This window comes from Euwallacea fornicatus, chromosome 4 (assembly GCF_040115645.1).
Source record: "Euwallacea fornicatus isolate EFF26 chromosome 4, ASM4011564v1, whole genome shotgun sequence".
NCBI classification, from domain to species: Eukaryota; Metazoa; Arthropoda; class Insecta; order Coleoptera; family Curculionidae; genus Euwallacea; species Euwallacea fornicatus.
This window is the reverse complement of record NC_089544.1, coordinates 6,136,179-6,164,011: the sequence shown is the minus strand read 5'-3', so window position 1 is coordinate 6,164,011 and position 27,833 is coordinate 6,136,179. Positions and strand designations below refer to the sequence as shown.

Genomic DNA, 27,833 nt, shown 5'->3' with positions numbered 1-27,833 from the left:
ATAAAACGAAATAAAACACTTACATTACTGAGAAAATTTGAGTTTATTAAAATATTTGTACGTTAGAGTAAAACAATAAAAATATATCTAAAAAATAAAACAATATAAAATCATTAATCACGTTGTACTTGGGAGCATATTGGGGCCTAAGCCGAAGATCATCTTAAGATCGTCAATTGAAAGCTTGTTTTGACCTACTTGCTTAGTGCCAGTTAAAATGGCTTCAGCCATTGAGAGCTTTTTATCTTGCAACAGTTTAATGCGTTCTTCTATCGTATCTACTGCCATAAACCTAAAAAAATAATCAGTGTTAAATTAAATTTTCCAGAAAGTATTGAACCAAATTATAAATATGCGCTATTAACTTCCTTTTTAAGCTAGATCCAAAAGCAAGAACTTAATAAATACCCAAATTCAATTTCAAGATATCTACGGAAATTAATTTTCAGTCAAATTTGACAGCGCATTACTAATTTGGTCCTAAAATTAAGTTATGTTCAACATTAAATTTAATATGAGAACGTAATCGATTACGAATCATTACGAAGTATTGACTTTCCATAAGATAATTCTACAAATATAAACAAGTCGTTTCCACTAATTTCTGATTGAAATAGAAAACTTATTAAAAAACCACAGCGTATTCACTAAATATTCACAAATTTACTAAACTAATACGGCAAAAGCTGTATTAGATTTTCACTACTATCATATATCGGAATAAATTACTCAAAGTTCTTGAAAATTCCGGTACCAGTTTGAACAGACATAATTTTTAGGACTTACTTGTACATAAATACTGGTTTGGTTTGTCCGACACGGTAAATTCGATCCTGTGCTTGACGTTCCAGTTGTGGATTCCAATGTAGATCCAATAAAAACAAATGATTCGCACCCACTAGATTAAGACCGACGCCTCCAGCCGTTAAGGATAAAAGCAAAATCTAAAAAAAGCTCACAAATTGATATTTAGGAAAAAAAAGTCAATTAAGTACCGGAGTGTAATTTAGTACTTCAGGACTTATTTGACAGTGAGAATTTGTAAAATTGCAAAACATGCGACATGTAAAATGATTATTTTTTGGAAATAAAAAACACATAAAATCTACCTAATTGTTGGCGTCTTTTACATTACTACTTTAACACAGTACCTCAATTCATTGTGTCGCGTCTTTTGAAACTATGACCACCAGTTTAACAATCTTGGTATAATTGTTTCCCGCATTGAAAAATCTTTGTTACTTCCAGAGATATTTAATAGCAAATAACAGCTAACATTTTCATTATATGTTTTGAAGTTCTAACAATTTAGTGCAAATACTAATCGTTTACAGCACTTATACAATTTCAAGTTAAGTTTTACAACACAAAAGTTACTGAGTTCATGTTTGACATCATTATGACACAGTTTATAATAAAAAGCCAACAAAAAACCTCTATAATGTATTAACGTACCTTTGTCGGGTGACCAGGATCGTTGATCTTATTAATAATGTCCATACGCTTGTGGACGGGCACTTTTCCATCCAACTGATAGAAATCGATGCCAGTCTCCTTCAAATGCATCCCTATCAAGTTTAAATATGACGACCATTGCGACACAATCACAGCTTTGTCGCCCTTTGAAAGCACATTTTCGCCTAGCACTTTCAACATATATTTGATCTGAAATGTATTGCTTCCAATTAGGTCATGGAAAATTCTTAAAAATTTGGAAAGTAATCTCAGAAAAAGAAAGAAATTTTGGTCCCATATTATCTTAAGCGTTACTTAGATATTCTTATGTCAAAATTCCAAACAAATATTTGAAAAATTGTCACAGCTATCACATGCTGACCTTGCTGCTGGCCCTCTCTTTAGCAAATACTGGATCAGAGAGTTTCAAGTGGCCTCTGGCCGCTTCCTTCAAATTCACTGCAGCATTATTATCCACAGTAGAATTGGAATTGGCATTATATTCATCTTCGTCTTTATTGGGCGTATCATTAATATCTAGTTTCTGGATTTGTTCTAGTAAATTCAATTCTTCACGTCCTTCGTCGTCTTCATCATCATGGACGGTTTCCAGACCTTCTTCTAGCATCTATAAACGTTATATTGGGGGAAAAAAATTATTGAAGTTATTCGACAGCCTACCGCAGTGATTAAAGAGGGATGGCAACAAATTTGCCGAAGGCGTAGCAACAAAACGAGAATTTCGTGTTGGCTAACATTTTTTACTTTGTTCAGTCTTAATAGTTTTTGCCTCATTTTATTGTACTCCTGATTGGGTCCGGCAGCTAGAGAAAAGAAACAAAATAGTTTTATTCAAGTTTTATCATATAATGTATGACAAGAAAGTATAGAAATACCAAAATATTTTTTTCAACAATATGTTTTTATTAAAACTCAAAAAAAGAACAACTTTAAATAAAATCTGTTTATGATTCTGACGTTCATTTTTATTGATACATAATAAAGTTGTTTCGTTATAATCAATTTAACGCTTAAAATATGCTATTAAAAATAAATCTTCTGGCGCGATCTGCATTTTAACAAGAACATATTATTTGAGAAAAATCGTAATGTTTTCACATTTTTTTAAATAGCCTGTATGATATAGTAAGGAGTTAGAATAACGCTGATATGGTGAAAGCAAGTCTTACCCGGCATTCCTATAAACTTTTGGTCAACATAGTCTTGATTTTTTTCGGCTCGTTGATGCAGAAACTGCGCAAATAACGTTTGCGAGAAAATTAACACCTTGTGATAAACTTGGAGCTCATTTTTTTCTAAATGGACTTCGATTAGCAGCCATTTTTTCTCAGGCATTGAAATCAAAACGTTTTTCTCAATCAGCTCTGCCTTGGTCCTGCGCAGCATTAGTGACGATATGACAGTGTGCAATCGCTCTTGACCGCCACTGCTTTTATCTCCGATCCAACGTTTCCAAACCTAAACATCACAAATTTGTATAGAACTTTGAAACTAATTAAATCAATCATTACTTGTAGTTCATCGAACGGAGTACACCTCAGGAACTTCAACTGGGCGTACATGTCTAGTTCTTTGTTATGCATAGGAGTTCCAGTTAATGCCCACCTAATAAATAAAAAATAAAAAAAAACAACAGTATTCTATCCCATTGGAGTACCTAGACTTGGCTGATAGGCGACAACAGGCTTCCGAGCTTTGCGTTTTGTAATTGCGAATTTGGTGGGCCTCGTCCAAAATGATTCGGCGCCAGTACATACTAAACAATGGGCTCTTTTTTTCGCTCTCGTTGCTTACGATCGAATACGTTGTTATCACCTATTGAAAATTAAAATATAAAGTGTTAGTTTATAGATACAATCTTGTTTTTCTGTATTTTTTTGAAACGGCTCATCGCAAATTAATGAACGAGGATTAAGCAGAAAAATGTTTTTTAAAAACTTAGGCCACAAGAAATTACTGGAAATAATTTTCGACTTCCTGATTTTACTATTCTACTAGACTAGAAGGCGGAAATTAACAACCAACTTGAGAAAACACAATTCCCCTGAAATTTTAAAATAAATATAGATAAACTTGTATACAAAATGTATCCTTGAAGAATTTTGAATCTTTCTACTATTTTAGGATTTTACTGATCCTAACATAATAAGTAGATTTTGATTTTGTTATAGTGTTCTAAACACTAGGTACTTTATTTACAGGGTGATACAACATGTAAGATGCAAATGGAAAAGTATTTATTACATCTGCAGTTAAACTCAAGACGGTGATAGAGAAATAATAGACATATTGAATCTAGAGTTTCAACTTCAGACTGGATTTAAAGAAAAATCGTCAACATACTACGTCGAACTGCGCTAATTCTCTAGTACGAGTTTCCCTCTTTGCCCCATGGTAAAGATTGTAAGAAACTAAACCTCGTTTCAATCTTTTATCGATTTCTCCAGACCACTGATTTAAAAGGCTGGCAGGACACACAATTAGGCTACCTAATAAACGATACCATTAACATAATATTTAAATATAAGTCTACTATAAGTCCTAACCTCCTTTGACCTTCTTTTCCTTTCGCAACCATTCCTTGTCCTTCTCCAGATTTTCCTCATTCGAATCCGCGCCCTTCAGTTGAATCTCTTTTACAATCAAAGCTATCATTGTCAATGTTTTTCCTAAACCCATGTCATCCGCCAATATACCTCCGGAAGGTTTCGCTTTCTCCCTGTATTCGTGTAAAAATCATCACATGTCTGCCAATCAATGAAATATACTGTTGTAGAAACAATATGCAAAATACGTGACCCATTGCATATTTAAAAGAGCTATAATACAAGGCATTAGTTATGACCTATATGTTTGATTTATTGTTCAAAGTTTTTTGCTTTGGCATTAGAAATAAGGATAGACATTTTAATATGGTTTTAAAGCTCAATTCAATTTATGAAAAGCATTTATCAATCTATTTTGCTGAAAGCGAGTATTTAATAAAATGTGTGGGCCAAATTCGTTGCATTATATCTATACTTTTCCGATGTATTCGATGAGGTAATTTAACATTTAAAAAGACTAGGTAGCGCAATTCAATTCAATTATTATTTCTCTTATACCTGAACATCAACCAAGCCAAGGCTCTTTTCTGGTGAGGCATCAGTTCAACCTTAAGACCTTTGGGATCGTCGGCCATATCTTCTTCTTTTGGACAAGCCTGTAGGGCTCCATGGAGTTGCTGTAATCTGTCCATTGTAACGGTCTTTTGCGTATTATAAGTTGAGAGAGCTAGAAAAGTGGAAGTAAAACAAAAACATAATCTACTTTCTCTATTGATGAGAAATATATAATGTTCCTTAATTTTGGTTTTTTGCCAATAAAGGAATTTTTAACTTAAACTAACATCTGAATATTTAAAAATGGTATTCTTTTTTAACTAGCCTTAATAATGATATAATTTCAGTTAGATAAAACTGGTAATTGATGGCCAGTTATCAGAGTTAATCGCGAGCATACCTGTAACCAGAACATTCACCAGTATTCAAAAAAATAAATAAGCTGTGCTGACATGATGTGATACAAATGTGAATTATTTAATATTTTCAATAATTAAATAGTTACATTTTTAAATTTAATTGAATTCAATTATCGACCCGTGGTTGCAGCTGAAGTTTAAATTTAGAAAAATAAGCATACCGAATTTAATAGTTTCTTACTATCATGTTTAAAATTTTCGCTTACCCTTTTTGCCGAAAGTTTTGGGCAACACAGCATTTGCTCCTGACTGTATATCCTCCCAGTTTACTTTGTGGAATGCTCCGCTTTGCGCATTTGGTTCCACTTCCTCGACATCATCAGCAACAATCATATTTTCCAGCTTCTTCTGTTCCGTCACGAACTTACTTTTCATGGCACTAGAATCGGAAGAAAGCAGATTTCTTACATTTTACTGTCATACAAAGGTGGGTCTTTCTAAATTTTTTTCCACAATTTTATACTTGAAACATCAATATCTTAAAACTTAAGATTATAACTATTGTGTCCTTTGAAATAACTAAAGACCACTAAATGCTATTTAGAAAAAGTATTTACAAAATATGTATTAGACTAACTACTCTCTACATAACCGCTCAGCGTGTGTCCGTTCACGTATATAGAGCAGATGCCGAGATCTAAGGCACTTGAATATTTCTGAACGAATATTTTAGTCGATGCACGTCTAGATTACGACTGGAAACTTTTCATATAAACGTATTATTTGGATACAACAATAACCTTTTTTATTGACCTAACAGATCCAACTGAATTACATAGGAGATTGACAGAAAGCAGACAATTAAATGAGACAACTTTCTGAAGTCTCATATACAGTCAAGGAAGGTCATGTTTTATCTTATAACAATAGCTTTACTAGTGCACAGTACCAGTTACCAGTACTAGTACCAGTTATGCTTGAAATTAACAGCAGCATAGAAATTTCAAATGAAAACCTCTGTATATTCACAAATTTTCATAATTATACACCATAAAACTAAAAATTTACCTAAGTCTTTTCGTAATCAGTTCCCCTTTGTCCGGCAACATCTCAAGATCCAAACCTTCGGCCAAACGTTTAAGTTTTTCGAAATCGCGAAGCGCATTCTCAACGCGTGCTTGCTGTCCTCCATACTCTCGTTGGTTTACAGTTTGAACGTGGCCCAAATTCTCACTGCTTTTACATTGGGGACTAAGTGTTGGATTTTTCTGGACGGTTACATCGTTAGGCTGCGCGGCTACTAATTCGTGTAAAGTCGGTTGGCGGATAGCATTTTTGGATTTGCCAGAAGGTTTTAAGGGAGTAGAGATCGGAATTATGCATTCCTCGTCACTGCTGATCTATGTTCGACATAATAGTAAAAGTCATATGGGGTAAAAAAATATAAATTTATGGCGAGTTAAAGACCTACGTGGCAGGAGGAATAATTTGAAAAAATTTCATATTTATAATCCGAAGCGTTTCGAACGTGATAGGTATGAGCTACCTCTTTTATGAGTATACCAAGTTACATTATAAAAACAATTATTTCATTTGCTAACATTTTCCTAATGCTTACCTCAACAATAGCATTTCTGCTTTCGTCGGGCACTTCCTCAACAGAAGAACTGTCTTCATTTTGTCGCCAATAAGCCTGCCCCCGAGGGTGTGGCTGTATCACTGTGCTATTTATTATACCTCAAAACACAATTACAATCTATGAATTAATCTAATAAAGTATGATAACATTAGAAATATCTACCTTCAGTGCTTAGTCTGAAAGAAGTTACTTGATCATAGTCATAGTTAACGGTATCACTTTCAGATTTGCGAGGTTTGGCAATCGGCTGAAAAAGAATGTAAAAAAAAAGTATTATAGCAAATAATTTTCATAAATTTGCTATTTAAACATATATACAAAAAGTATCATATACCTGTGACTCATCATCTGAATTGGAATCATCACTGTCTATAATCCGTAGCACCTAAAAAAAAGGTAAACAAAACATTATAAGGTGGTCTCGAATCACATGGGTATATATAAATACTCAAAGTTGAACTAGCCTTGAAAGAATCCAGCTGTATACCCCTCACATATATGAAAACATAACTGAATGAAACAAGACAAAAAATAGAACCTATATGGGATATTGAAAATATGTAGATATGTCAACAATATGTACTTGGAAGACACCTATTTTACACTAAAATGAAAATAAAAAGAAAGTGATGCACAAATATATCTCTGATTTCAAAAATTCACTTTTTGTCACTTTTAAGATATACTTGTGGATTATATCAAAAATGTTCTGAACAATTTATTTCCATTTTAAATAGTATAGGATGAATTGAAAAAATTCTACAACTGCGAGTTTTGATATTTTGAATAGAACTACTCAGTTTGTTTTTTCTAGTTTAATGCTGTGTGTCATTATAGATATATTTTATGTATGTTTTGTAACCTATCACTATGTACAACCCAAACTTCTTAGCTAAATACAACTGCAAAGAAAAAATCTAAAAGGTTCACATCTAATAATCTTTTTGGTCACTTTATAGTACCACCTCAAAACAGGCATATAATGTATTTTGTAACAAAAAATCACCTTTAATCTACCTACAGATGATAAAGTAATAAAACCTAAAAAAATAATTTTATTCTTGAATATTTTACAAAAGTTTCTTTGTGTTTTTAAGCAATAATAAAATGTATGCAAAGAAAGACACTAATATAAACAAAAATTAGTGTTCAATTGGATATGAAATCCAAGATAGAACTTTGAAAAGAAATAACTAATGAATAGTTATTTCTTTTCAAAGTTCTATCTTTTTTATCAATTGTTTTGTATCTTGACTTACTCTTTACCCTTGCTACTTATGAAATCACCTTTTAGAATGCACTATATCAGGTCCTGTATATTTGATTTACCTTCTTTTTCACTGATGGTACAAAATCACTATCCTGTGATTTAATGTTGACTAACGATGCACTGCTATTTTGGCTGGCAATTCCATTATCATCTTCAAAATCACTTTCCCTTTCCGACTCTGTCCCATTAATAATACTGGCTGACTCATCTTCAATACTAGCTACATAATATTTATAGGAACTTTTTATTAATTTTTTATATTATTGGTATAGGAGCAAGGTGAAATTTATTTTTTAATGTTTTATCTTACATTAGCAAAAATAAAGAAGTTACAAATGAAACAATATAAATATTCTAACTTATGGTGATTTTGTAGATACGGAATATTTTTATCTCTCTATTTTACTTATTCAGTAACAGATTAAAAAAGTAAAAAATATAAATTTTGAGATATGGAATTCACTTCAGACATATTGCCCATTGGAGTGCAATAAGTAAATACTAGAATTATGTCTATAAACTACTGATTTATGGAATAATTTCAAGGATCTATTTAATTTGGCATATTTTAATAATGCAATACTGGTATCCCATAATGCCAAACTAATAATTGAACCAAAAACTGTAATATTTCAATCTTGCAATCCTATTCAAGAATGTGATTCATGAAATTCTCTGTTGCAAAACAATTTTTCATTATTCATACAATTGAAACAGGCATTTCAGCATTTTTTAACTTAATATTTGTATAAATTTCCCAAAAATTATTCATAATTTTCTTTTCAATTATTGCATTACCTCTGGCAATTAGATGTTCAGAAAAACAACTGCTTACACAAGTAGTGCATGTTTTTGTCAATTTACTGTATTTCATGTTTGTAAATATTCGGCTAGTTGATATTTGGAATTCTAAAATATTGGACAAAAATAAAATTCCCACGAGATTTGGAACTAAATCCCCTGAGAATTCCCGATGAAATTATTTAAAAACGATAAATATCTACATTGGGTGATATGTATAAAAAAAAACGGCAAAACCTTTGAAATCAATACTGTCTTTAAGAAGGGCATCTTTAAATATTATGAGTAAAATCATGAAATGGTGCTTTAGAGATTACCTGAATTGGAGTCTGAGGACTCAAAGCTGCTCACATTTAGGGACATCTTAATGTTATTTTACGTATCTTGAAGTAAAGTGGTATTATTAATGCAGCGTGCAAAGCAAAATGTCGACATTGAAAACAGTATGGTTTAAATTTTTATATAAATTTGTAATTTTTTAATAAATCTTCAGTGGACTAATGTTTGATTTTGAATTAAAAGCATTTTCAATTTCCAAACGGTTTTGATTGACAGGTAATTGACAAATTGACAACTTGACAAATTTTTGACATCCATCTCAAGTTCTAAAATCGGGTTCTGGTTATACTGTAATTATTTTTAATTGACTGGGGTGATCTTGATTAAAGTTTATAGCACCTGCACTACGTTACCGCGTTAGTTGTGTCATCTATCCTTAAACAGAGAAAATATTTTATTTGAACCTCACTTTTTGTTATTCTAAACATTTTTAATGTTTAGAATTTAATTTCTGTTAAAAATTGTAAATGTTTTTTTAATGACATGCGATTTCAAATACAATTAAATAAACAGTGATCTAAAATGAATCTTAACCATAGAATACCATTGACAATTTACTCAACATTCAAATCAAAAGTAAAACCCTCTTGTTCTCCCTATATTTGTCCAAAGCTTCAAATAGCTAGAAATATCTTTTCCACTTCCAAAGTCAGCAACAGTTTTTCAGGAGAAATTTCGGATAAGAAGCCTGAAGACCTACAATCGACATTTAAAAACAAATTGCTAAATGGCCCTAATTTACAAGACTTTTTCAATGACAAGCATTTGACCCAACAAGACGAATTGCCTGAAGAAGAGGTTTGTGCTGCAGAACTGTAGTAATACAAATAGGCTGAAATAATAAAAATGTGTTCATTTTAGGTTGTGCCATATTTAATACAGCCTACATTAGATGGGCAAGGACGGAAAGTCTATTTTGATGTATATGGCTGTCAGATGAATGTGAATGATACAGAAGTGGTGTGGGCAATTTTGAAAGAGAAAAATTATAAGAAAACGACAAGTCTGTTAGATGCAGATGTTGTGTTAATTGGTTGGTCTTTTTTCAAATATAAAAATATCATTTATAAAATTGTTAATTTTATTCCTCAAGTTACTTGTGCAATTCGCGACAGTGCCGAGGAAAAAATATGGAACAAGTTGAACTATATTAGAGGCTTGAAAAATAAAAGGCCAAAGAAGAAACCCAGTCTCAAAGTTGGAATTTTAGGTTGCATGGCTGAGAGATTGAAGGAGAAAGTTCTAGAAGCTGAACAGACTGTTGATATTGTAGTTGGACCAGATGCTTATAGGGATTTACCAAGGTATGTAAAAATGCACAACATGGTCACTCTTACAACGCACATTTTAGGGATACCTAAAGTGGTAAAAGTCTATAGGGTTGGTTGAATTAACAAAAGTTATGCATTTTAATGGTCATTATGGACTCATCTTGAAACTGAAATAATTTGTCCAAGTGCCAGAAATATAAAAAAAAAAATGAAAACAAAAAGTAACAATTAAATACAATATACCAAGAACACTATAAGCTCAATTTTATGTACAATGAACTAAAAACTGGAAAGTTCATCAACACCATTTGAAGTTTTAGATTGTTATGTTTAGAATTAATAAATAATACAATAATTGACTTACTTTTAACCTGCTTCTGCGTATCTTAACAAAATGATGGATTGAAATGCCTACGTTTATTATTGAACATTTGTTCATTTTATTATTATCTACATATCCTATAAGTGTTAAACTTATATTCATTACCATTGCATAGGGAAAAAAAATCTTCTCCAACTTCATATTAATTTTACCACCTTAAAAATAGTACAGATGTTAATTGAATACCAGTATTCAGTATAAATATCTTAAATTTTTATAATGAATATGTATTTTTTAGACTGTTAGCATTGACAGAAAACAATCAAAAATCAGTTAATGTCCTTTTATCCCTTGATGAAACTTATGCAGATATAACTCCAGTAAGACTAAATGAGAATTCAATCAGTGCCTTTATTTCCATTATGCGTGGTTGTGATAATATGTGCACATACTGTATAGTACCTTTCACCCGAGGAAGAGAAAGATCTAGGCCAGTTAGTTCCATTTTAAGAGAAGTGGAAATTTTGTCCAATCAAGGCGTCAAAGAAATTACTTTATTAGGTTTGATTTTATTCATCAATTTTAGTGACTTCTTAATCTAATTTAGAAAAGGTTTTAGGACAAAATGTTAATAGCTATAGAGATATTTCTGAGAAATCTGTGCCTGATAATATTACATCCATAGCAAAAGGTTTTAAAACCGTTTATAAGGCTAAGAAAGGGGGCTTGAGGTTTGCTGATTTACTCCGTAGAGTTTCAGAAATTAATCCTGAATTAAGAATCAGATTTACTTCTCCACATCCCAAGGATTTCCCTGATGAAGTAATCGAAGTAGGTGTTAACTACCTACTTTCATATGTGGTATTGAAAATTTTCTTCATCAGATGATTCAAACTCGCTCAAATATTTGCAACTCCCTTCATATGCCTGCTCAGTCTGGCAACTCGGCAGTTCTGGAACGTATGAGAAGAGGATACACAAGAGAAGCCTATTTGGAACTAATTTCTCATATTAGGAAGAGGATACCTGATGTGGCTTTAACTTCTGATTTTATTTGTGGATTCTGTGGTGAAACTGATGAAGGTGCGTACTTAAAGTTAAGTTTGAACTGAATGAATGTAGAAAGATTGGTTTTTAGAATTTGAAGACACCTTGTCTTTAATCGATGAAGTGAAGTACAGTTATGCATATTTATTCCCATATAGTTTAAGAGAAAAAACTACCGCTCATAGACGGTTTAAAGACGATGTCCCGCAGGCGGTCAAAAATGAGAGATTAAATAGAATGATTAGCGTGTTTAGAAGGAGTGCGTTTACATTAAATAACTCACAAATCGGTAAAACACTACTTATGGCTGAATTATTCAGGAAAGACGTTTCTATATTTTAGGTAAAAAACATTTGGTTCTTATCGAGGGGCCCAGCAAACGATCCGAACTGTTTCTACAGGGCCGTAATGACAATAACCTAAAAGTTATTATACCAGGCACAGAACCCGTCCCATCGAAAGATGGAAATCACTTTAAGTGGTTAAAGTCGGGTGATTATGTCGCCGTACAAATAAATGCTGCTAATTCGCAAGTTTTGAAAGGTACAAAACGAGTTTTGGGGAATTTTCTCTGTACTGAAGAACCGTTATTTTCAGGTATTCCGTTATACTTTACTAAACTGCAGGATTACTATAATCAGGAGACAGATAACACTCAGTATGATACAGTATCATTTGTTGTAGGATAAAATTATAAGTCTATTAAAATAAAATGTGTCGTAAATTATAATGTATGCTCTTTATTTCGTCTGTATTTCTTTTTACCACTTAATTTAGCATTTGTAGATTTATTAAGAAAATGGTATTACTGTTTTACCAATTTAAGTTGATGTAAAAATAGAGAGAGGACAATTTGTGAAAAATAAAAAGGATTTATTGTTTAAAACAAATGCTCTTTGAATTCAGAATTACGTAGCAATTTTGAATGATTTAGTACTTATCTTACATTCCTTTGGTGATTTTCAGTAATTTTGAGTACAATTAATAACACTTAATTCTTCAACAGGAATAATATGCAACAACAGTTTTTTTATTTATTTACAGTTCAGTTAATAAATTAATATATACAAATTAGTTTCTAGCACCAATTAAGGTCAATATCATCCATTCCTTGCCCTTAATCTTTCAATGATACTGAGTATTTCCAATCGTTTTCTTTGCACCTGTTCAAGAGTAACTTTCGGGCACCCTTTCAGCCGTCGATAGTGGCTGGCATAACTGGCAAGCTGTTCTGTGTTACAGAGAACATGAATTCCACAATCATATCCATTATTTTGTTGTAATGTTGAAACCTCTTCAAAACGACCCTCTATGGGCAAGTCAAAGTATTGAAGTATTTTCTCTACAAAATCCATTGCTTGACATTCATTGCTGCCACGTGATGAATCAAAATGAAACATAATTTTTTCTGGACTGAAATAAATTAAATAGGTTGCAGGGTTAATTTTTTTGTTTTGAAATATTAGCAATATAGTTAGTATTGGTAAATTAATATTAATGAAATGAATTTAAAATTAATGCAAAACCTACTCTGAATATGCTAATAAGCTCCAATGACTTCCTCCTGAATACTCAGTTTGCTTATTATCATTTAAAGCAAAAAATATAAATTTTGGATTTTTCTCCTCAATTAAAGGACTTAAAAATATTTCCAATTCTTGCTGAGGTGAGATCTTTATACATTGTGTGACCTCTGGAGAGACAAAGAGGAACGAGTTATCTCCTTTGAATAACTCTGTTTCCAAATATTCAAAATAGAAGGATATGACGGTGTCATTCAGCCAGTGGGGTCCCTTGAGGAGATCCACGTCTGATTTACGCAATAGGCTTTCGTTGTAACTGAGAACTGTTACATTCGAGTTCATATTCTGATTCGTTAGCAATTCTTGTAGTGTTATTCTAGCGTTTCATTTACTGGGAATTTTAATAATTAAAATATCTAGGTTACAAAATGTTTGTCCTTTCGTTGGGTGTTGTGTTCAATGTCATAAATTTGACAGAACTAAACGTGTTCTCTATCGTGGCTTGCAAAAATCGATACTCCTGTATTTAAGGAAGGCAACTGGTTAAGGATATGTTAACTTTGTCATAAATGTAAACAAAGATGTTTTATTGTCTATTTTGAACTATTGTCCATTGTTGTCATCTAAATTTTAATTGATAAAATTTAAATGGATAAAAATTAATATCTGATATTGTAAGACAAGATATGGGCCAGAATCAATGATAATTGTATACCGCATAAAAATTCCGTATTCTTTATCCAAATACTGCACTAACTGTTTGTTTTTTGTTAATTACCAAATTGAATACTTGAATATTTTTATCTAATATATAATAAATATTTAATTTTTCTAACAAGCATTGATATACATTTTTACATGTGTGTAAGTAAATATTGATTATCTGTTATTCTTTTTATTATTTGAACAATATTTATTTTAATATTTACATATACATTTTAGCATTATAGAATATATTGGTTTATTTGCTTCGAGGGCAATTCATTAATTGCAATTGACTGATAGATGATTATACTGATAGGTACTAAAAGAAATTAAGTACAAATAGTCACAAAATAAAGTAGATAATTGAGGAAATTCAGCAAATAATGAGAAAGTCAGCAAATGGAGTAAAAAGAAAAAAGCTTACCCGTTACAACATACTTATTTACGCGCCCAATCCTGACTGCCATCAGTTGCAATTAGTCCTAGCTGTCGCCATCTCTTGACATTTTTTTAACTTGAATTATTTCCTATATTCCGTTGTCTTGTCAAAGTCATTTTTTATTTCCATTTTAGTTATTATTATTTAATTTTATATTTTGCCAAAGAAAAATTGTTAAACAATGAACAATGGCCGATTCCGACGAAAAGAAAGTTTATGAGTGAACGTGTACCGCTTGACCTCTCAAGGGAAACAATGAATTCTCCAGATTAACGTATAATACAGGTAAATAGGCTCAGTTTGTCCTTTTAAGAGAGGAGGTTCCCATAGGGATATTACTAATAGTCTAAATTTAGTTTTGTTCTGATAGAATTAAGAAGAATACATTGAGAACTGGGTAACTGATCAATTGTTATATTTTTGGTGATGGTAAAAGGTAAAATGGTATATTCCATTTTATTTAATAAAGTCTTAGTTTCTGTACAGTAGTTAAGACATCTTGATTTCTCAGCTGGTTTCCAAATTTCTCATTGACTGGTACTCCAGTATTTGAGAAAGTTAGTCATTTGGCAGTAAATATGTAGGTAGTTTAGTAGAGAATATATCATCATATGTGAGATAATCATATCTCTTCACTAATAGCTTTTTAATCAGTAAAGTTAACATCCCACATGATGGCTTGACAGCATCCCTGAGTGGGAAACAACTATTCTCTACCAGAATTAGTCAATTTGCCAGACACCTTTTAACAAATTTATATTGAAAAATAATTGTCAGCATTTTTTGCAATTTACTGTACAATTCTAATACAGTTTTAAATGCTTTGGTCACAAGGGAGTAAGTAGGCCTAGCAAAAGCCACAGGTATTTTTATAGGCAAAATTAAAACTTATTTGGAATACTATTGCAAGGTGGTATTTGGTCAATTGATTATGAACGGGTCATGGCCATTATTTTATTTTAGGACAGCTCAATGAATGCTTCAGATGAGAAAAATAATTTTCTTGAAAGAACTTAATAATTTTTTTTTAGAAGCTTGAATTTGTGTTAATCCATGGGTTTTTAATTATAAAGTTATAGATTCTATTGGTAACTAATACTGACTGTTGCTTACATAAGCTCATTAAGAAAACCGTTATTTCAACAAAATTTAACAAATAAGCCAGTTGTTCTTCATTACACATAAGTACTTAATATAAAACTTATTTTAAGCAATGTTAATGTTATGCACCTAACTGTTGTTTAACTTGTATGTTGGCAAATTAGTGCTGCAAAGTTTAATTTGATGTTATGTACAGCCCAATGAAGATATTAAAGTAGTTAAAGTTTGGCTTACACATGCATTATGATAATTGTTGACTTTTTAATCATAATGTGTAGCATACAAATATTTGTTAAAGACTGTAGTTTTGAAACATCCATCCTGGTTGTTAAGTGAAAGTAATAGTTATCTTTATATTCTAAATCTATTGTCGTGGATCCAATGATTAATTTCAGGTATTTTTAAGTAGCACACTACTTAAGGCACCTTAAGGATGGCTTCCAACACTGATGGAGGGGCTGGTAGCAGCAGTGAGTACATTTGTAATCTTTAAATTTTCCTGGTGTTTACCTCTGGTGTGTTATATTCAGATGCCCTCTCCAGAAGTTTTGCAAACAGAGACTATGACCCATACAAGCAACCATTTGAGATTAACAGCAATGAATTGAGCAGTTCAAGAAGGCGCTGTGATCATGTAAGTGTAAGATATGATTGTGGAATAAATTAAATGTTTTCTGAATAACTAACTGATTAGAACATATTGGGTGTCTCTGAAAGGAAATTTACTTCCATTTTGCTTTTTTTCTGCATCACCATTAAACTTTATATTTTCTAAACTAGGATCTCGATTACTACCGAGAACAACACAGAGCTGTAATGAACCAGCTGGAAGTTTCCAGTCAAGATTCGGCCTCGTTGCGCACCAAATATAATGAGCTTTTGGCAGAAAACAAACAGTTGAGGGACGACAATCAGCGCTTGTTGAGTGAGCTCACTGAACAAAATGGAAATGCTTCAGATGCTCTATACATGTCTCATACTCAAGCCTTATCCAAGCTGGAAGTGGCACAAGACGAGAATGCGCGGTTGCTGAAACAATGTGAAGTTTTAGGTAACTCAATAGGAAATTCTCAAAAAATATATTAAATTTAGAAACATGTTGCAATGACAAATGTTGTTCTTTGTTGCTTCTGTGTTGACAAGTCTCTGTGTTCACTCTCTTCTTATGAAATTGGAATAATATTTATTATTTGTGTGATTTCAGCAGCATTGTCCATAATTTCAGTAATTCAATGAGTCTTACCTGAACTAACCCAAATTTTTAGGACAAGAAAGAGGTTCCGCCCAACGAGATGTGCAAGGACTCAAGCAGCAGTTGGTCAAGTTATGCAAAGATTACGCAAAGTTCAGAGAGGCCCATCAGAAACTTCAACAGCAGTACGAGGATTCTGTCAACATGACAATTAAAGCAAATAAGGATATTAAGCGATTGACCGATGAAAGAAATGCAACAATGGCGGAATATACTCTTATTATGAGTGAGAGGTAAGATTTTTTGATTGTTTGTTTTAATATTTTGTTGACACAACCGTTTATTTATTCTTATATTTAACTGTAAAGCAGGCTTTACAAGAATTTGTGTATATTTTGTATAAAGGGAAAGGGAACGTGCATATTTAGTACAAAATGTTTGATGCTTTCATGTCATATTATTTATTCCTAGTACAATCTGATAAAAATAAGTTTTAGCCTTCAATTTATTATCCTCATGTGTATGTGTTATTCGTAATATTCCTTACGATGTTTTCATTTCAATTAGCAACCCGTAATAGCATTCATCATATGATATTGGAAGGTGTTAATAAAATTTATCTGATTTTTCTAGGTTTATGGTATGATTTAGTGCAGTGTTACTAAGACGATGTGTCTATGCGTCCTCGATCGGTGTTTGTTTTTTATCTTCTTTAAGTTACATCTGTTTTTACAATGTTTCTGTGGTTTATGTCTAATAGAAAATATAAATTGCACCATGGGAATAGGTTTGTTTGGTAGCAACGTCGACTTACAGTAATATTAGACATTAGGAAAAAATGAAATCATATTTTTACATCATGCATAAATTTTACCTGATAGAGATAAATATAGGCTAAAAGAAACATAAACTTTAATTTAAAATGTAAAAAGTCGCACTCCCGCTTACTTTAAACCAAATTAAAATAATTATTGTTTGTAATTTCAACGATTGCGATATTTATTCAACTTCCTATTATTTGCCATGGTTAGGGACACTGTGCATAAAGAAATGGAAAAACTCAGTGATGACTTGTCGCAGGCGAAGAAGAAACTTAAAATTTTGGACGTTGATAACAAAGAACTGCAAGAGGCCAAACGTGGTATGAGTTATCAACTTGAATCATTGAAAAGGGAAATTGCTAGTGCTTTGCATGAAAGGGACAAGGCAAGTGACGTAAACTGCACTCAGTACCATTAAATATAAAGCAACTTTTAGGCTCTTAAAGAGTGCAACGATCTACGCGAAAAGTTCGGCGAATTGGGCGCTACCTCGGAAGATGGCCGTCTCTTATTGGGTGACCAAATGAAAAAGAGTCGTGGGCGACTGATTGATAGTTTAGGAACGTTGGGAGAGGGCGGTGGGAGAAAAGAACATTTGCGAGATGATTCTCGTTCAATTGGTCAGAGGCAGCGACTGGAAAATTTGGATCAAGCAAATCAGGAATTGGAATCACTTAGAAAAAGTCTCGATAAAGCACAAGCCGAATTGGCGGAATCTGTTAGTAACAATATGTTAAAGTCTTGCTTGAAACTGATCATGTAAATCATTATCGTAGAGACAAGAAGCGGAGGTTTCCAAGGGTAGAAGAGATTGGGCTTTCTCGGAGCGGGACAAGATCGTGTTGGAGCGGGAAAGCATCCGTACTTTATGTGATAATATGCGAAAGGAACGGGATAGGGCTGTCTCAGAATTAGCGGAATCTTTGAGAGAATCTGATGCTATTAAGAAGCAGCGTAATGAGTTGGTGAAGGAGAGCAAGGTATGTGGATTAGCCAATGAAGCTTTTTATGTACATATTTTTCTTAAGCATAAATTTAAAAAAAATCATTTTCCTAAGTTTCTTCTTAAACTCAGATCAATCTTTTTTCATATAAAATTTGAACTAAATGCCTGATAGAAATTGTAAATCAAATATTTTCAAACTTTGTAAGATTGTAATTTGGTGACAAAGCATTACCGGACTTATTTTTGTACTAAAATGTTCTTTATTTTTGGTTATGGAAGTGGTTCTAGCATTTCCTAAGTAACATTTTGTAATTCCCTGTATAATTAAAGATATTTCATATCTTCCATTGGAAATATTCACGAGTTATCTGTTTTTTTTTTTGTGAATTTAGGTTTTACGCGAAGCCCTAGAAGCTCACATCGAACGTGAAAGCCGACTATCTCAATCGAATATTGAGGAACAACAGCATGCTTGCGGGCACACGGAAGTTATTCAATTAGATCTGACAAATTCCGACGAAGAGGCATTAGAATTTGCTGGTAAGCCAAGTTTTCATTCAGTTATCTCACTTCACAACTACTTGCATACCCTACATAGGTGGAAGAGATTTTCCAGGCGATGGATCGGTTTACATTGCCTCGGTATCACCCGGCTCTTCGGCTATCGGGAAGTTTTTCCCGCATGATCGGATTCTGCGCGTGAACGATGTAGACTGCAGTCAAGCTTCCCTGCGCATGGTCACAGAAGCAATCCGATCCAGTATGCCAGCCGCTCATGTTTTAGTTCGTAGAACCCGCTGTGCAAGAAACGAAATTCGGTCCACCGGTGAAAAAGTCGCTAAATGGATACATACTGCTCGACTAGCTCCAGGTGAGTCGCGCTTATTTTCATAGTTAGTAATAATAAATAACGACCTTTTTATTAAAATAACTCTTGATAGCAGCAACAATGTAGTTCCTAAACATTTTTTATCCCTGTTTTGGGTTTCATAAGAGGAAACATGTCATTTTCTATCAAATAAAGTTAAATATAAGATTTTCGTTTTTCAGGTTGTCACGGTCTTGCATTGAAAATGGGCGTCTACATAAATCGAATCAGCGACGGCAGCCTAGCAGCACGCGACAAGAGCTTGACTGTGGGCGATCGGGTATTGCGCATCAACGACAAATCGATGGACGATATTGAAAGCGTGCGTGAAGCTATGCAAGTGCTAAATGACGAAAGCACCGACGTCATCAACATCACGACTCTTAAGATGAGTTATCCCGAGTGTCCCAATGTTTTTACTCCTGTTAGAAGGAACAAGAAAGAGAATAGAAGCTCCCAGGTGAGATGAAATTAGTAATATTTTCTTTATTACTGGGGTGTTCGATTAGCTAATAAATTTGTAAGACTTTCAGATAGAATTTCGTTGTTGTTAATGTTAAATTCTCAACTTCAACTTCCCTTTTTTACAATCGTTATTTTTAGGTTATTAGTTTTATGTTTTTTTCTCTCGATTTTTTTATCAATAAAGTTAAATCAAGGTGCAATTTTACAATAAGATGTGGAATTATTCTTTTAGACTGAGGACTGGTTGAGTCAGAGCGATTATAAGTATGGTAATCAAGAGAAGAACAGTGGCGCTTGGCTTAAAGAAAAATTCGATCTCATGCGAGGTCCCTGGAGACATTCAAAAGAAGACAAGAAAAAGCACCGAAACAGCTCGCCTAATCCCATTGATTTCGGTCACGAACAAGTGAGGATTGCAAGAGACATTTAGAAGTCAGCTTTATTATTATTATTGTTGTTTGACAGGTTATCGCAGAATTAGATTCGGTTTTGGACAGTTATCATCACACTGATACCATAAAGCGGTCCTCCGTCGTAGCGAAAAGGCATTTATCGTCTACGAAAGAAGAAAAAAATAATGGTGGCACGTGGCCTAAAGCGCGGGCTACAGCAGTACTAACATCAGGTAAGGATTCTTATATGTCTCTTATTATAATGTATTTAAAAAGTTTCAGAATTCACACATAGCTTAAAAAAAATTAATAGATTTTCTCAACGTAAGTTATTTGTTACTTAAGTCATTTGTAAAATATTTCACTGTTCCCATACTTTTCATTGTTCCTTTATTTGTTTTCCATTATATTGAAAATCTAATTTCTTTTTTATCATTGTTATTTTATGATTACAATTCAGATTTATATTTTAATATTACATTGACATTTAGTATAATTTATGTATAGGAGGTGGAACTGTAGTGACCCGCAGTAAGGAGCGTCCCCCTTTAAGCATTCTGGCTCAGCCGAAAGATACCCAAGAATATTACCGAAAATCCACGCCCGTTTCCTTGGTGTCTCAGTCGTCTGGCAACCGTCATTCAGTATACAAAAGCGTGGACACTAGTCACCATTTTGGTATGCCAGCTGCTGATTCGTTTGAAATCGTCAATCGAGTTGGCACCACTAATCGGCACAGTGTCAACATGAATTCGGACAATAGTCTCGATATGCCAGTGCAGCGCCTTTACGAGAAGGATGTCATGAACTATTATAAGAAGAACAATCGATTGGGTAAGGATTTTAGATATTTTAAAGCAGTGTCCAGGAAGGTGAGTTGTATTAAATAGCTTGATAAAGAAAAACGGGATAAACTGTGTGATTTTAAGCATTCTTGAGGATAATTTTATTTTCACAACCTGAAAGAGGGAAATATTATATTAATATTAAGATAATTATAATATTACTACGAGACGTATCAGGCAAAGTACAGAATAACGGTGATCTTAAATGTAAAAATTACATTTAGGGGTTAGCAAATATGGATCAGACTCGGAACGTGACATAATCCTCGGAGCCTCTCATGATAGTGGCGCGTCTCATTCTCGTGGCCCTAGCCAATTGTTCGTTCCACAAAGGATGCACTATCCATATCATCCTCATCCCCATCCACACATTAATCACTCGAGGGAAAGTTTCAATTTTGAGCCGTATCAGCACAATCACAGTCCTTCAGTAGATGCGGGCACTAGACGTAGGCCTGATTTGTTGGAAACCGGAGGTACTTATCCTAGGAATCCGAGAAATCGGTAAGTTTCAGACGACAAAATTTTGTATCTTACACGCGCCATAGTGTTGTTTATAGCTACGCATATGCGGTAAAGCTACTTTAGTGCATTTCCATAGGAAAACATTCAAAACGTCCAGATTTATGTTTTGTTTAAAGAAATAGATATGAACTGTTACTTAAAACTAGGTTTAATGCTTTTACAAAAAAATACAATTGTTTGACATGAACTAAAGCAAATATTCTCGATTTTACTTCATAGAGAACAGCGATTTCGTGTCCCCTCCAATCCTAGTGTAACTTCCAAAGTCAGCACAGGTAGCATAGAGCGTGGCAGTTCTGAAAGAGGCAGCCCTATGCCAATTTTTCACGTGGAGGTTTTAAGCAGCCCAGGTGATCATTCATCTCAATCCAATTCCGCTAAAGATTACTGTCCTTGGGGCCATAAACCACTACCTGGCGAATTGCGTAGAGTTCACATAGGTTTGTCTGGTGTTCTCTATACGCCTAACATTGAATCTTCGAAGAGCGCCGTTGTTTAGATAAGTCGAACGAGCCCTTGGGTATCCAGATCGCAGATACTGGGGGCATTTTTGTATCCACTGTGGCTGAGGGCAGTTTGGCCAGCCGCGTTGGTCTGCAAATAGGCGACCAATTGTTGGAGGTCTGCGGTATTAACATGCGGAACGCCACATATAATTTGGCCGCCAATGTTCTGATGCAATGCGGGAATTCTATCACTTTGTTGGTTCAATATAGTCCTGAGAAATTCCGCGAGGTGAGAATTGTAGAGTGTGTTAGTTTATTTCGAATTTTCTTGAACAGTTGTATTCACAGATGACTGAAGGCGTGGCATCTCTTTCTGGCACATCTTCAAATGAAGACGAAGATGAAGAGGACGAGGAAGAGGGTGAAGGAGATGCCACTCCCTGCAATTCTCCAAAAGAAGTCAGAAAGACTCCTTCAATGCAAAGCAAACCTTCTCCTTTGATGATTTTACAGCGACAGGGTGTACCCAGTGTAAATAGTACAAGGTTTGTCGTACTTTTAGGGCCTTAACATAGTGTGGTCGTTGAAATCCTTTTATTAAAAAAATTCAAGTTTAAAGTGTTGCTTCATGTTAAACTTAGAAACAGCACTTTTCTTAGGGGGTCCATTGAGGAGCCTCGCTATTTGTGCATTGAAACATTAAAAACATCGAATTTGGGAATCTCTTTGGTGGGAGGAAACGCTGCTGGCATATTTATTCACTCAGTGCAATCTGATTCTTTGGCTTATCATGCGGGATTACGAACTGGCGATCAGATATTGGAATACAACGATACGGACTTGAGGGCCGCGACAGCAGAAGAAGCGGCTTACGAACTAGCTAAACCCGCAGACAAAGTTACTGTGTTGGCACATTACAGGATCGATAGTAAGTTTCTATTTTTGTGGGTTCTGTATGCTGTATAGTTCAATCTTGCAGAATACAAGGAAATTAAAGACAGTCCCGGCGACAGTTTGTACGTTCGTTGCGGATTTGATCGCAGCGGAAACGAGTTGACGGATCCGCCACAGTTATCATTCAATAAAGACGATGTTTTATACGTGGACAATACAATGTTCAACGGGGTACCAGGACAGTGGCGGGCATGGCGGTTAGATAGCGAGGGGCATCGGCAACAGTGTGGCGTGATACCCAGCAAATATAAGGTAGTATTATAATAATTGCATATTTTGTTTATATAAAATATAAATAAAATATTCATTTATTACAATGATTCGAAAGTCTGAAAGTCGTGATGATCTTTGTCTACACTGGTGTGTTTTCATATTTTAGGTGGAAGAAGAAATGCTGCTGCGTAGAGGAGGTGGCGGAGACGCATCTGAAAGTCGCAGCACGGCTACCGCCAGACGTAGTTTTTTTAGAAGAAAGAAGCATCAGCGTGGAAGCAGTGGTTCTTCAGGATTAGGGTCGTCTAGTTCCCGTGATTCCAGGGAATTAGCCAGTTTTTGCAATTTATCACCTGGGTGGTACTCCGATAGTGGTAAGATCCACCAGAAGACTAAAAATTTCCGGTACTATCTTCACTTATTGACATATAAATTCAATAACCTTCATTACAACCCTGTGGAAAATGATGAATCGATTTAATAAAAGGACTCAATAAGTTTTACTACTTTACATTCATTAAAACGGAAAGATCCCTGAAAAAGATATATCACAATTAATATAAGTCATGATTACAGGTTCCTTACACGAGGATTTATCTCAACTCTCCTATGAACGAGTTGAACGTCTTCAATATCTAGAATTCCGTCCCGTACTCGTTCTAGGCCCCCTCGCGGAATGCGTCGCTGACAAATTGGTGTCTGATTTTCCGGAAAAATTTCAGAGACCAGTTTCCGATACACGGAGATGTTCTCAAGCACAACTAGATAGGTAATTTCTTAAAATCGTAAAAAAACAGGCCATTGCTTTTTAAGAGATTTTTGATTTAAACAAATTATATTAAAACTCAAAAACAGGTTAGTTCGGTTATTTTTTGTTTGTACTTTCTGTAGAAATTAGTTTTTTTGTGTTTTATTTTCAATATTTGACGACAGAGAGTTAGAAGACGATCTCATCATTGAATACCGACGTAGAGGTTCTTGTTTCGAGTGCATCACCGCTCAGGCTGTCAAGGGAATCGCCAATGCGCAAATACACTGTATGATGGACTGTTCAATCGCCAGTGTCCAGCGGCTGAGAAGGCTGCAAATCAATCCAATGGTGTTGCTTATTAAATTCAAAAGCACAAAGCAAATTAAAGAAGTTAAAGATGCCAGGTAAGTCCAACGATAAGTAGAAATAGTTTAATTTCATGTTTTATGTGTAGATACAGTTTGGATAAACTATCGGGTAAAGCCGCCAAGGAGATGTTTGAGCATGGTCATAAATTGGAAGCTGAATACCGGCATTTAGTGACCGCAGTGGTGTCTGCTGGTGCAAATGTTGCACATGTTTGTGCTCAAGTCAAAGCAGCCGTTGAAGCAGAACACCGGAAAAGTCAGTGGGTTGCTGTAGGTACCGGTCATTAAAAAACAAATGTTGTGGTGTGGGTTTTTTTTATAGCGATCTCTTCAAAATTTGATATAAATTTTTATGCAATTATTGGGATAAATGATGTTGGTCCCAATTTTGGTGGTTGGTGCAACACACTGTTAGAATTTTAAAACATTGATCTTTGATATTGTTATTGACCGCAAATGCTAGATTAATCAAGACAATAATAGAGCGTTTTCTGTAGCATTAAAATATTATCGACTTCGTCTAACACTATTTGACAATTTTGGCGTTTAAAATACAGTTTTATTGTCTGTTGCTACTAGAGGTCTGCAACAGTTTACGCAAGGTTGCTCAATTTTTCTGCTCTTTCTAGATAGTTACTTGAGTAAAAATATCTTCAACTTTTTTGACTGAAAAATCGATATCGACTTTGACCATTTTGACAAAAATGTAACTGCTGTAGGCACTCGATTATGTGAACCAATGCAAACCAGGGGTATTCATAAAATCATATTATTCATATGATGAAAAGAATTTTATTTGCGATGATTTATTATTTTATTCGCATTTTACACTTAACTAAAGTGTTGTGTAATATGCTTCGGTAGTCTCTCCGCGACTAAACTCTTGTAATGCCGAAGCTCTGCACTTTCGTAGAACTAATAGGTCATCAACGTCGTATATGTTTTTTCTCTTCACTGAATAACCTTATTAAATGCGTCTACATTTTTTGATAGGGTTACTCCGATTTTATCAGTATGATTTTCAACTTCATGCGCATAGCATTTCAATTTGTTAAAATCATTGTTGCTTTCTTCCATTATTACTAGATCACATCGTTTCACTCGTGAATGTTATGTATTGAATAATCAGCATGCAATAATTTGTTGCATAATTTTGTAGAAATTTAACTTATGTACATACGTGTGTGTAAATTTATTCTTACCTGTTTGTCCATCTATTTTAATAAGTTTATTATTTCTTGGATGGACTTTTCAGTTTGATTTTGATATGTTTCTCTTAAAATGCTAAAGGGAATGTCCTCTATTAGATCTTCATCATTGCCATTTTCAATAAAATGTAGAACGTTTTTAAAGCACTTCCTAATGGTGTCAGTTTAAAGTATATTACATGCTAGTGAAAGATTGATTAAAGCGTTTTAATGGTCAGTTTCTTCAAAAGTTTGGATAGGTTTTCAGATTTCGCAGATACAGTCGAAGACAATAAACTAAGTCTGTAGTAAAGTTAGTGGTATATAAAAGCAAAGATATTTCCATCATATGAGCTTAAATTTTCTACTGGTGGATGACTGGGAGCATTGTCCAATAGGAGAATTGCTTTTTAAGACTGTCGGACTACTTTCAAATGCTTCAAAATGACGAATGTTCTGCCAAGAACTGGATATGTATGTACATATATTACATACAATGTATGCAATCTATACTTTTAGCTGATGAATAAATGTCCTGTGAAACCAATTTTCAAAAATTCTTAATGCTATCCAAGCTTTTGTAGAAAAGTCGTAATCAACTGGTAAGGCAAAGTTCTTAAAACATCTGTGATTTTTCGGAAAAGCAGTCAAATTTTATGTTCTCTAGTTGCATTGGTACAGTAAGTCTTGTTTTATCAGTCATTTCTTCCAGGAGCAGATTTTTCGTTACTTCTAATCAAAGTTTTACCAGGCAGTAATCGCCAAAAGAAGTCGGTTTTGTCAGTTTTATAGATCTGCTAGTTTATTAAATTTAACGTTTCAATAACAAAACGCGGGTGTTTTTTAAATTGATTGATTAGTTCAGGATTTGTGGACACTTTCACATCAGATATTTTCAGAAACCTAATGCCATATTTGTATTTAAAATTCTGCAGCTAATCGTTACTTCAAAAAAAAAATGTGTTTTTTCTTCATTTTCACGTGCAACGATTTGGCTTTAGCTTTTATGAGTTCGTTCGTCAGTGGAAACATTTTAACTTTAACTTCAAAATATTTATTTTTATTTTGTTCATAACATAAATTGTAGATTTCGCGACACCATACTTTCTAGATACATTTGTAACACTCACACCGTTTTCCAAGCTTTTCATGATGTCACTTTTTTCTGATAACATTAACACCTTTCGCTTCATATTGACACACTATACATAAATCAAAAATATATATCTGTTACGCCAAACACAACTGAAACCTGTGTAGTGATTTATAGGACTTCTCGAGATGCAAGGGAAAACCCCGGATAATTCAAGGAAATCCCATCTTACAGTCTACCAACGTGCAAGTGCCTTTATTGCATTTAGCTCCATGTCCACTTAACTGAGATCAAAATTGTTCACTTTATAGAGCTTAATATGTTTCGATTTAAGTGTTCACTGTTTTGGATAGTTCATATAATCGAGCACCTATTGTACTTATACTAAATTTTTAGGATTACTGAGAGTAAGGGTGGCATGCAACTATTAATTTAAACTTTTAGACTGTTTATGCTGCAAGTTAACAGTACACGAGGTAAGAGTTAATATAAAATAGCTCGCTCATAAATTAAATACATTGCCTCTCCTTAACCAAATGTTACGTATTTAACAACACTGAAAACTGTCCATTAATATAATTTAACGCACACTCGATTTTCGAGAGCCAACGATATTAAAGCTAGAATTTACTCAATTTATGAACTACTTGTAGGTCTGATATATAGAATCTATGTAGGTGATAGGCTTATATATTACGTAAAAATGATTAATCTCGACACTTTTTTTTATACTTGAAAACGTTTGTACGATGGTTCTGGTATTTAATATCTTTTGTAATATTTTCTAATGACAAATAATAACTTGAAACGTGTGCCTTGTTGGTCAGCCAATTTTTGATATTTACATAACCAGCGTAATATGTCTTATACTCTAAATTAAATCTTTGTCTGGTTTATCTTTTTTTGATTTGGTAATTAATCATTCGAATGAGCATTGCAGATTTTCTTTAAAATTTGCTTATAAAACAAGTTATTGTCACACGAATCTGATTTCAACAGAAATTGAATTCTTTTAATAAAACTTTGTCAATTTAAATAAAGTAAATTTTCTCATTTTCGGTTTTGGTTAATGCACTTTTTTACCACTTTAGTGATGTAAATATTAAACGCTAATATTATATTATTTTTATGCAAAATAATGATCTAAAAGGAAAATCATCAAAAGTTTTGTTTGTTTGAATTATTAAGCATGTATTTTAACACATAAGTTTAGCAGAATAGACACTTTGTTATGCGGTGGGTTGTATAATAATATATTGTATTCTGTGATTATTTTTTAATATTTCTCAATTGTTTATTTCTTACATAAATAGATGAAATATACTTACATTATGTGATATAGATTGTAGTTTCATTTAGTTTACGTGTTTCTGA

At 33.5% G+C, this 27,833-nt stretch overlaps 4 protein-coding genes across 15 annotated transcripts; 2 read left to right on the top strand and 2 right to left on the bottom strand.

Annotated features, from left to right (window-relative positions):
- Positions 1-24: 24 nt before the first annotated feature.
- On the bottom strand, positions 25-9,222 carry lds (lodestar). Its single transcript, XM_066281571.1, has 18 exons — positions 8,964-9,222; positions 7,905-8,065; positions 6,910-6,960; positions 6,738-6,822; positions 6,555-6,673; positions 6,005-6,336; positions 5,203-5,375; positions 4,581-4,749; positions 4,023-4,195; positions 3,820-3,965; positions 3,134-3,291; positions 2,988-3,081; positions 2,646-2,934; positions 2,137-2,279; positions 1,838-2,083; positions 1,456-1,665; positions 787-944; positions 25-292 (listed from the first exon to the last, which is right to left on the bottom strand). The coding sequence occupies exons 1-18, from the start codon at positions 9,007-9,009 to the stop codon at positions 118-120; spliced, it is 2,928 nt and encodes a 975-aa protein (XP_066137668.1). The 5' UTR covers positions 9,010-9,222; the 3' UTR covers positions 25-117.
- Positions 9,223-9,360: 138 nt separating this feature from the next.
- Positions 9,361-12,355, top strand: LOC136338839 (CDK5RAP1-like protein). The gene is made up of 9 exons (XM_066281589.1): positions 9,361-9,783; positions 9,847-10,018; positions 10,079-10,289; positions 10,877-11,139; positions 11,198-11,409; positions 11,463-11,661; positions 11,717-11,914; positions 11,968-12,168; positions 12,223-12,355. Exons 1-9 carry the CDS (start codon positions 9,508-9,510, stop codon positions 12,312-12,314), a joined length of 1,824 nt encoding a protein of 607 aa, XP_066137686.1. The 5' UTR covers positions 9,361-9,507; the 3' UTR covers positions 12,315-12,355.
- Positions 12,356-12,477: 122 nt separating this feature from the next.
- LOC136338862 (sentrin-specific protease 8-like) lies at positions 12,478-13,620 on the bottom strand. Its single transcript, XM_066281638.1, has 2 exons — positions 13,156-13,620; positions 12,478-13,038 (listed from the first exon to the last, which is right to left on the bottom strand). The coding sequence occupies exons 1-2, from the start codon at positions 13,488-13,490 to the stop codon at positions 12,726-12,728; spliced, it is 648 nt and encodes a 215-aa protein (XP_066137735.1). The 5' UTR covers positions 13,491-13,620; the 3' UTR covers positions 12,478-12,725.
- A 723-nt stretch (positions 13,621-14,343) lies between these two features.
- Positions 14,344-27,800, top strand: Dlg5 (Discs large 5). Of its 12 annotated transcripts, none has more exons than XM_066281560.1 (25): positions 14,344-14,577; positions 15,803-15,863; positions 15,924-16,027; positions 16,174-16,444; positions 16,659-16,878; positions 17,617-17,791; positions 17,843-18,124; positions 18,183-18,386; positions 18,745-18,892; positions 18,951-19,223; positions 19,403-19,680; positions 19,918-20,091; positions 20,151-20,310; positions 20,585-20,911; positions 21,147-21,426; positions 21,667-21,887; positions 21,932-22,182; positions 22,230-22,438; positions 22,541-22,821; positions 22,873-23,099; positions 23,227-23,434; positions 23,637-23,829; positions 23,994-24,215; positions 24,266-24,449; positions 26,637-27,800. In XM_066281560.1, exons 2-25 carry the CDS (start codon positions 15,827-15,829, stop codon positions 26,745-26,747), a joined length of 5,040 nt encoding a protein of 1,679 aa, XP_066137657.1. In that variant the 5' UTR covers positions 14,344-14,577; positions 15,803-15,826; the 3' UTR covers positions 26,748-27,800. The 12 variants fall into 12 exon arrangements, with proteins under 12 accessions (XP_066137657.1, XP_066137658.1, XP_066137654.1 ...); XM_066281561.1 differs by having other exon boundaries at positions 15,800-15,863; XM_066281557.1 differs by having other exon boundaries at positions 15,789-15,863.
- Positions 27,801-27,833: the final 33 nt, after the last annotated feature.